Source organism: Hibiscus syriacus, unplaced genomic scaffold, assembly GCF_006381635.1.
Source record: "Hibiscus syriacus cultivar Baekdansim isolate YM2019G1 unplaced genomic scaffold, ASM638163v2 tig00110724_pilon, whole genome shotgun sequence".
Taxonomy (NCBI): Eukaryota; Viridiplantae; Streptophyta; class Magnoliopsida; order Malvales; family Malvaceae; genus Hibiscus; species Hibiscus syriacus.
Window position 1 is genome coordinate 152000 of NW_024062841.1, and position 10264 is coordinate 162263.

Genomic DNA, 10264 nt, shown 5'->3' on the forward strand with positions numbered 1-10264 from the left:
AATCATATTAATTTTTTAGTTATATCATAAACTCAAAAAACTCATAATTTTTATTAAAATCTTATAATTTCGTCCATGGTAATATATAAGTCAGGTAAATGTCAAGTCAGATAAATATCAGATCAGGTCAATAACAAGTCGGATCATTTACAGGTCAGGTCCATCACAGGCCAGGTTGAAAACAGGTCGGGTAATACCAGTTATTTACCAGGTCAATCTCGGGTTTGGGTTCATATCAGTCGGATGTAGGTCGAGTTTGGGTATCATTTTTCAGTTCAATTCGAGTTCAGGTCGTTCTCAGGTCGGGATCAGATCCATAATTTCCAGGCCCAACTCGGATTCAGGTAAACACCAGTTCCGACTCGAGTCGGTTTCAGATCGCTACAGTGCAAGTTAAAAACAGTTTTGACTCTAGTCGGTTTTAGTCAATTTCGCAGGTCGGGTCAGCTTTTTACAACCCTACTCGGTTTTAGTCAATTTTGCAGGCCGGGTCAGCTTTTTACAACCCTACTCGGGAGTGATGAGTGTTTTATTTTGTTAACATTTTGTTACTAACTACTTCGTGTTATCTCTTTAATATTGTTAAATTGGGTTGTTTTTGTTCAATTATGTGCATGACTATTTTTCAGAAAACAACGTTTAAAGGGTAAATTTTGTAGATTATTTTATTTTCTAGAATCAAGACTGGACACATAGGCATGATGATGTTGATATGGCAGAATTTGCAGTCTAGTCGGTGTCAACTTCTAGAAGACAATTTAGTCAGCAAAATCAAGAAGGACGACCGGACTGTAACACCCATTTCCCGTATACGTCCTCGTATACGAGACATAGATGTCACATCAATCTTATAAAACCTTTCCTATTTGAAAACCATAAAAAATAGTTTCTTTAAAATTTCAAAAGGCATTTCTTTATTTTAAAACTAATAATCACATAAAATCATAATTTAATATTTAAATGTCAAAATTAAATCCAATTCAGATAGCATTTAGGCATTGTACTGTAACATATAATAAATCAAAACTACTAGAAAACTGATTGATTTGAAAATCGTTTCGATCATAAATAATTATGATTTAATAAATTATTATTCATAATTAATAATGTCCTTTGTAAAACTAAACATTCATAACTTAAACAAAAACATCTTAAACAGATTCGAATCAGAGCAGTTAGAATTTTTTTTTAATATAATGCCACTAACAAATAAATTAACAAACAGGATGTCCTTACTTACTGATTCTGGTGGCGGAACTGATTCCTTAAAAATGATACTAATGTTCTCCCTACTTTGCTCGTTCACTTGTGCCTACGTGTGAAACACTTACACGCTAAGTTTTCACTTAGTGAGGTAACCAAGTAATATAAATAAAAATATTTAATGTATAAACTAGATAGTATCGTATGAAAACATTATTAAATTTAAAACATATATGGATTCAGGTGCAAGTAATAAAATCATTTTCATATACTAACAAAATGTACTTGAATTGTCGATTCAATAACGAAACAAGAAATTTTCAGAATACAAATTATCGATCGAAACTGACTGTGCCATTTCAAATATGTTCCTTTCTTTTCAAAACAGATCATTTCAAATATGTACTTTACCATTTCAAATCAAATCATCGTTAATTTTCATTTACCCTTTTCTTATTAGTTCATTGTCCACCGTATTATCCTGAGAATCTATGGTACGTGAGTCATATGAGTAAGGGCCCAATATAAAGTCGAAACTGCTACTCGTAGTACTCGTAGAATGCACTAAGTTACTCCACCCCATGTATCATTAAGATACTCGAGTCTCGCATGAGCAACTGGTGCCACATCATATAACACATGTAAATATCGTAGATTGCACCATATCACTCCACCTCGACACCACTAAGGCACATGAGTCTCGTATGAGTAATTTATACTGGTGCAGCTCGTAGTCTTGACTTGTTCACTCCACTTCTTGGCATGCCAATTGTACCAATAACTCTCACTTTCATACAATGGGCCTCATTTTAATCTTATACTTTTTACTTAGGAGCATTCATATAATTCAATTTATTAAACATTTTCATAAATATCATACAGAGTAATTTATATATAAAAAAAATCATCAGATACCATTTCTTTAAAAAAATACCATCTTAAACATCAAAAAAACACATAATACTAAATCCACACTCAAAACCATATAAAACCATTAAGCAAATTAAGATAAATGTTTTAATAAAATAACATAAAAATTGTTTCTATTAGGAAACCTCGAGGTTGGCTCATCGCAAGCCGCCCTCATAGCTTTTATAGGTATATATATATATATATATAAAACGAGTAAGTTACACTCGTTGCCTCACTAGCTTTATTTGCTACTATCGTTTAACTATCGAATTTTATCCTTTTCTTTTTACTCGTTTTGAGCTTAAGAACGATCACGACCTACACGGACGTCGATTATTCTGACACCAACAAATTTCAAATATAAATTAGTACTCTAACTAATATAATAACTCAGATTCGAATAAAATTCTAAAAATTGCTATCAACGCATAATCGATACTAATTTTCCTTCATCAATTAAAACTAATTTTAACTCCCATCAAAAACTCCTTTCAAATCCCTTAAATTATAATTTCTCGAAATAAATCACCAAACTTTTTTAACAATTCACACTTAGCCACCATTCAACCTTTCTTTAAAATCATCCCAACATTTTCGAAATTGTTCAACTTAGTCCTTTGACATTCCACTCAATTTCAATATTAATCATCATTTTCCACCATTCACATAATATTTCCAAACTAGGACATTAACATTACACTTTTGCAAATTTCACCACTAACTTTACCAAATCTTTCACCACTAACTTTACCAAATCTTTCAACTTTACCAAAATCATATTCTATCATTCTAAGTAAAATTTCCAGCATAATACACAATATTTCCAGAAATTACCTATTAATCTTTCACATTCTCAAGTCTTGCAACAAGGTCCCTAACAACCCAACAAAGCTTCAATTTAATCCAAAACACAAATCCAAGCATCCAAGATCATTCTAATACTCAATCTAACCCATAGAACATTTTATAAAAAAAATCCAATAATATTCCCGTATGACTGAAAATTTCAAATAAGTCCCCCCTAATTGTTTCCAATCAATTTGCATGCTTGATTATAACTCCCTAACACTCCTATCGTCATAAACCAACCTTAAATCATTGAAATTTGACTTCTCTTTCAACCCCATAAATACCCATTCATCTCGTTTAGCGTGAATCAATGAAATTTTTATATCAACTTGTAGAGAATTTCATGTTGATTATTTTTCCACTAAAATGGCTTGAAAATGAAAAAGAAAATTTTCTCATCTTGGCTATGGAGGTCTCGATCAGCTTCTGGAGAAGAAGAGAAATTTCAAGAGATTTCATTCAAAATATCTTCTAATTTGGGCCATAAAAACCAATTAAAAATTATATACAAAATTCACTTTGGCCCAAAAGTCAAAATTGCATTAATGAATCTCAAATTTACTTCCATGTCATCATTTTATATCCAATTTAATAATATTAAATAATATAAAAATATAATTTATCAATTTTCCTTCTTGCCCTTCCAATTTCAAAAAAATTCAATTTAATCACTAAATTGTATTATTCCACTTTATAGTGCAAATTCCACTAATCCACATCAAATTCCACTTATTAAAATTATCAGTATAATTTTTATAACCTAAAACTACCTTCCTTCAAACTTTTGTAAGCTTTCGATTCGATTTGATTCTCTGAATATTATACTAAACTTTATCTTTTAATACTCTTTTATACAAATTTTATATCAAAAATCTGAGTGACACGAAAATACTTCTTTTAAGGAGAATTATTCATTTATAGGACCAAAATATAATTTTTAAAAAATTATATTTTAAGTCCCTAAACTTTTCTAAATGTATACTTTGGTAACCAAATTTTTAAAATTTATCTTTTCAGTCACTTGCTAAACTTTTGGGGTATTACACGTAAGAACGAAAACTCTTTGAGAATTAAGAAAGAAAAAGAGTAATTGGATTTAAATGTTTGAGAACTATTATTTTAATTAGGAATTATCTCTCTATTATTTAGGATTTTGGATTGTTATTAATTAGGATTTAAGTATTTGAATGTTCTTAGGATTATCTCTAAGTATTTTATTTTCTTTTGATATTTTATTTTCTATATTTTATCTCAAGCTATAAATACCCATTAGGGTGAAGCTTTCCAGATGTACTACTTTTGGCTTGCTTTGGGATTCATAGTTCTATAAAGATTATTTTCTTCTCCATCTACATTTATTTTTCTTCTATTTTCTTTTACATGCTAAGTATGATTTCTATCAAGCATAGCTAATTTATCAAATAGCCAATAACTAAGTGATGACTCAATCCGTTTCGAGAGAATTGAAGAGCACTTCATACATTTGGATATCTTTCTCGATTTTCTGTAAGCATGGAATGGTAATCGACCTCTCCTTTACATATCTCGACACCTTCAATTCAAAAATCATGCATTGATTTGATCTATGTTTTTATTTACCGTTGGGAAGAAGATTCATCTTGTAGTAAATTCAACTTCCTAAGAACACACTTAACAATAGTCCGCTAAGGGAAATCGAGATCGGGTTGGACTCTTATTGAGTGACAACTTTTGTTTTGATGTCAAAATAAATTCCTTCTTCTCAATTAATAAATAAAGGAAATATGTACTGAAGAAGTAAGCGTTGATCCACAGGGACTTATAAAATTCCTAAATTTCGGTTTGAATTGTCTTCACCAGGCAATATGTAGTAGATAAAAACGGGGGTTTGGTAAAAAGGATTAAATAATAAAAAGTGATTTAAAGTAAAAACAAAGAAAATAAAGAATTTAATTTGAAAATAAGTATGGTAAAAACAGCCTCAAGCCTCGCTTTGACTCAATTTCCTTCGGATCATCGAATTAGATTTTCCTTTCGGGATTCACATCGGTTATTTTGTCTACAAGGGCATCCTCGTGACTCTACTTTGTATACCACTTACCCAAGGCAATCTTTGATTTCAGTTTCAGAAATTGATCTAATCAACATCAATTGTCGTAGATCAATAACCCTTTAAGTTCGTGAAGACCGACTCTGATTGTTGTTTCAATAACTACTAATTTCGATCTCAATTCCCTATTGGCAAGGTAATCTTGCCAAGTGTGTTCCCAGGAATCGAATGTGCTTTCAATAATCCGATCCTTCCTCCCACACATTTAATCACAACAATATTTCCTAGGAAATAGCTAATCTTTCAACAATTGATTCTAATGATGACTTCTGCGGTTGTTGGGGTGGTAGAGGTGGCCTTGGTTGATAAGCTTGATTTGGCCTTGAGTTTTGAGTGTAACTGAAATTTGGGTGATCCCTTCATCCTGGGTTGTAATTATTATTATAGGGATTATAAGCCCTCTGTGGAGGTCCTGGAAAGTTCCTCACTGCATTAACTTGAGCCGCTGTGTCATCTTGAATTAGTGGACAACCGTCTGTTGGATGATCTGGTAAGGCACATATTCCACATAATATGTTGGGTCCTATCTTTCCTGCAACAAGAGAGTTGACCACTTCAGTTAATTTATCTATCTTACTTTCTAAGGAAAATGAACTTAAGTCCCTAGCCTCAGTAGGAGTCATGTTCACTAAAGCTCCTCTGCTGGCAGCATCGATAATCTTCATTTCCAGGGGAATTAATTCTTCATAAAGTATTGAATGAGTGTTTGCTCAGTTAACCCATGATGTGGGCAACTAGCATATAACTTTTTAAATCTCTCTAGTAGTCATAGAGTGACTCTCCATCAATTTGTTTGATTCCAAGTATTATTCTTCTTAACTCACTTGCTTTCGCCGTAGGGAAAAACCTGCCAAGAAAGGCGAGTCATTTGATTCCATGTAGTAATAGAATTTGGGGGGTAAATAAAATAACCATTCCTTAGCGAAAAAGGGAAAAGCTCTAAGTTTGATTTGGTCCTCAGTTACTCCATGTGGTTTCGTGCTGGAGCAAAACCATGTGAAATTCCGTAAGATGTTTATGTGGATTCTCATTTGGTAATCCGCGAAAGGTAAGGAGGAGATGAATAAGGTCAATTTTTAACTAGTATGAAGTTTCGCCTTGGGAAAAATCAATGCACAGAGGTTCTTGTTCAGTAGGAGCTGCGACTAACTCTCTAATAGTAGGATCGACCATTGGATTTGGTTCGGTATTAACGGCTTTGCTTGAATTTGATTCTAAATTCGATTTTGGAAATAATTGTTGTCTCATTTTTTCTCTAAGCATATGTGCGTGAAGTCTCCAAGCTTTGGCTTCGATTTTTGGGTCGTACTCCACTAATTCGCCCGGGTTTGTCTTGGTCATAAATCAAAAGCAAACAAAAATTATTAACTTTGGCGAAGCTCCCTGGCAATGGCTCCAATTTGACAACTATCGTTTTGATGTCAAAATAAATTCGTTATTCTCAATTAATAAATAAAGTAAATACGTAGTAAAGAGAAGTAAGGGTCGATCCACAGGGACTTAGAAAATTCTTACATTTCAGTTTGAATTGACTTCACCAGGCGATATGCAGTAGATAAAAAAGGGTTTAGTAAAAAGGATTAAATAATAAAAAGCGATTTAAAGTAAAAAAATTAAAGAAAATAAAGAATGTAATTTGAAAATAAATATGGTAAAAATAGCCTCAAGCCTCGCTTTGACTCAATTTCCTTTGGATCATCGAATTAGATTTTCCTTTCGGGATTCACGTCGGTTACTTTGTCTACAAGGCCAATTCTCGTGACTCTACTTTGTATACCAAATAGCCAAGGCAATCTTTGTTTTTGGTTTCAGAAATTGATCTGATCAACATCAATTGTCGTAGATCAATAAATGTTTAAGTTCGTGAAGACTGAATCGGATTGTTGTTTCAATAACTACTAATTATGATCTCATTTCCCTCTTGGCAAGGCAATCTCGCCAAGTGTGTTCCCAAGAAGTCGAATGTGCTTTCAATAAGTCGATCCTTCCTCCCACACATTTAATCGCAGCAACATCTTAAACAAAGTCAATCTTTGATTTTGAAAACTATTTTGATTTTGAAAATAAGCGCAGAGATTGAGAGAGATATTTCGAAGTTATTCAAGTGCTTTTCAATTCTCACGTTAGAATTGAGTCATCGCTTAATCCCTCGGCTTATGAGAAAATTAGCTAAGCACGACAAATGCATACTTAGCATGTTTAAAAATAAAACTTAAAATAAAATAAAAATGAAAACTTGAAAAGAAAAGAAAATAAAGAACTTTATAAAAATAAGAAGAAGAATGAAATATGAGTTGTGTGTTCAGGCTTACCCAAGAGGGTATTTATAGCCTCTAAAATCCTATAAATAAACATATAAATTAAAAGAAAAATAATCCTAAAGATAATTCCAAATGTTTTCTAAATTCAAATTTTAAAATTAAAAATAAATATCCTAAGATATCTCTACCCGTCCACCTTCCAAAAGGAGTTGAATTGATCTTCTAGAAAATTGCTGCTGACTGGTCCTTCTAGAATCTGTCACGTCAGACCGTGTCATGCCCAGAGTTGTGCCCATATATGCAGCCGTGACCAAATAATAAAAAAATGCAGAATGCACCCTTTTTACTGCTAATTCTAGAAAGTAAGATCCTGCACAAAAATAAGCATAACACAACCAAATCAACAGTAATAAATCCATAAGATCAAAGAATAGACAAGTAAATATTATCAATTTAATACACTCATCATTGAGACACCATAATCCGAAATGAGCTACTTGATGCTCGACTCGAAAAGCTCGTGAGCAGCTCGAAAATATAATATATTAAAATTTTAATTTTTTTTAAAAATAAATTATTAATAATATTAACATGTGTTTATTTTTTTTTAAATACAATATACGATTTTTATGTGTTTAAGGTTTAGGTTCAAGTTTGAGTTTGAGGCTTCAATCAGGTTAATTTTAAGATTTTTTTCATTTCGAGCTTTTACGAGCTTCAATTCATGATTTTGAGTTCGAGTCAAGTTTAAAAATTTTAGGCTTGCGAGTTTTCGAGTCGAGTCGAGCTTCATTTCAGAGTTTTCGAGTCAAGTCGAGCTCAGCAATACTCGAGCTCGACTCGGCTCGTTTACACTTCTAATTGGCATTAACATCGATAGCCGTTGTTAATCGAAATAAGGACCAACTTCCAAGGATTGACTTTGGGAAATTAGTTCACCGGAGAGAATAGTCATTTACAAGGGTTAGGCCTTGTAGACTACAACCAGCAAGAATCCTGAAGTAAAACTCATTTCAGTGAATGAGACGAACTGAGGCGGAGCGAAGCTGGAGACTATCTCTCAACATAATTATTTTTACTTTATCCAGCTTATTTTTCTAAACCCTTTTTTTCTATTTTTTTCTCTTTCAATTTCCTTAGATCAAGATCAAAATCAAACATATATAAAAAATTTCTAAGTCACTGCAGATCGACCCTTTCTTCTCTATACGACGCTTGTCAGGGAGAGTCGTGCTCTGGAATAGCTCAAAATTTATTTGAATATCTTTTAGTTGAGTTGAATTTATAAAATTTGAGTTAAGTTGTTTGAGTTACTATATAAATTTAATTGTAAATATTTATAATGTTATATTACTATCTGATTTCAATTTAAATGGTTTTTTTATAACCATATATATATATCATATTTTTTTATATGTGACATACATATATCAGGTAGAGTTTAGAAACTCAACTTGAACTTGAAAACAAATATAATAATTATTAAAATTTTCAAGTTATTTAATATTGTTTCGCTTTAAATAGAGTTTATAAAATTACAGAACGAATCAAATCGGATTATAATTTTTAATATCAAACCAAATAATTTTTTTTAATATTGTTTAGTCAAGTAGAATTTTGCTAACCCTACTCTTAACTGACATCGAAAGAACAAATCTTGACCTTAGAATTCAGATAGCAATCAATTGGGCAGTGGAAAAATGTTAAACAAATTAACCACTACGATTTATTATTTCAGGCATCAAAGACACTAATTAAAACAACATGCTTGGGTCCCAGAAACCATGCATCGAGCATAAAAAATAACCCCAAATGCCTACTTGTGCCCAACGGCAACGCATATAGTTGAGTCAATTGGCAAGCCATCATTTAGGTCATTTCAATCCCCCAGTCCCACGGTCCAAGCCTCATCAACCGTAATACTATCACATCCGTACTCTACTACGTAGAAACTAATTGACTACCACATGCAAACTTAGCTAATCGACCCCCATCTTACTTAGCTAATCGACCCCCATCTTACAAGCTTATTACCCGGTCTTCTCAGCTTCAGCTTCCGCTGGTTTTTCTTCTTCCTTACCAACTTCCTCTTTGGGTTTTTCCACCGGTGCAGCTTCGGTAGACTCTGTAGGTTCTTCAATGGTTGTCTCGGTTGGCTCGGTTGTCTCCTCGGCAACTGGCTCAGAAGTTCCCTTAGGAGCCTCTTCTTCTTCTTCTTTCTCAACTTGTGGCTCCTCGGTCACGGCCTTGGTCTCCTCTTCGACCACCTGCTTGGATTCAACTTCAACCGCGGCTTCAGCTTCAGGTTGTTCAGATGCTGCTTCCTTTGGTTCTTCAGCAATAGGTTCTTCTGCACGAGCTTCCTCATTCGTTGTAGTTTCTTCAACCTGGATGGATTCTGCAGTTTTCTTCTCCTCGTGGAGTGCAGTTTGAACTGATACGATCTACACGATCAAATATGACAAATGAAATGATAAACAATGAGCAATCAACACAAAGGAAATATTGAATGTAAACCAAACCAAGCTCAAACCCACTACCTCTGCAGTAGCCATAGAAGTCCCAAGGAAATGTAATTAGAAACTAACCACGAAAATATTTGGAAGCAACAAGAAGATGATTCAAGGCAAATAGAGAAGGGAATGCTTTATGTTGATGCATAGATCACCAAAAGAGAGGGGCATATATAGAGGGAAAAAGTTGATGAGAGAGAAGTGTTGAAGAATCGGGCAAAGATAACGAAAGAACACAAGAATTTTAACGAGGTTCGGCAATGTGCTTACGTCCTCGGTGTCTAGGCGGCGCTAGAAATTTTATTCAATGTCTCATAGGTTTAGGTTACATCTCTATTTATAATAAAAAACCTGGTACAAAATTACATAATTAATCTTGTACCGTAATGCGGTGGCTGCACCCCCGCACCCTCAACCCACATAATTGTAACCCCCTC

General features: G+C 33.2%; 1 protein-coding gene across 1 annotated transcript; it reads right to left on the bottom strand.

Moving 5' to 3' along the window:
* Window positions 1–9042: 9042 nt before the first annotated feature.
* Window positions 9043–9975, bottom strand: LOC120139114 (cytochrome c1-like). Its single transcript, XM_039154441.1, has 3 exons — window positions 9924–9975; window positions 9855–9885; window positions 9043–9758 (listed from the first exon to the last, which is right to left on the bottom strand). The coding sequence occupies exons 2-3, from the start codon at window positions 9867–9869 to the stop codon at window positions 9345–9347; spliced, it is 429 nt and encodes a 142-aa protein (XP_039010372.1). The 5' UTR covers window positions 9870–9885; window positions 9924–9975; the 3' UTR covers window positions 9043–9344.
* Between the last annotated feature and the right edge of the window lie 289 nt (window positions 9976–10264).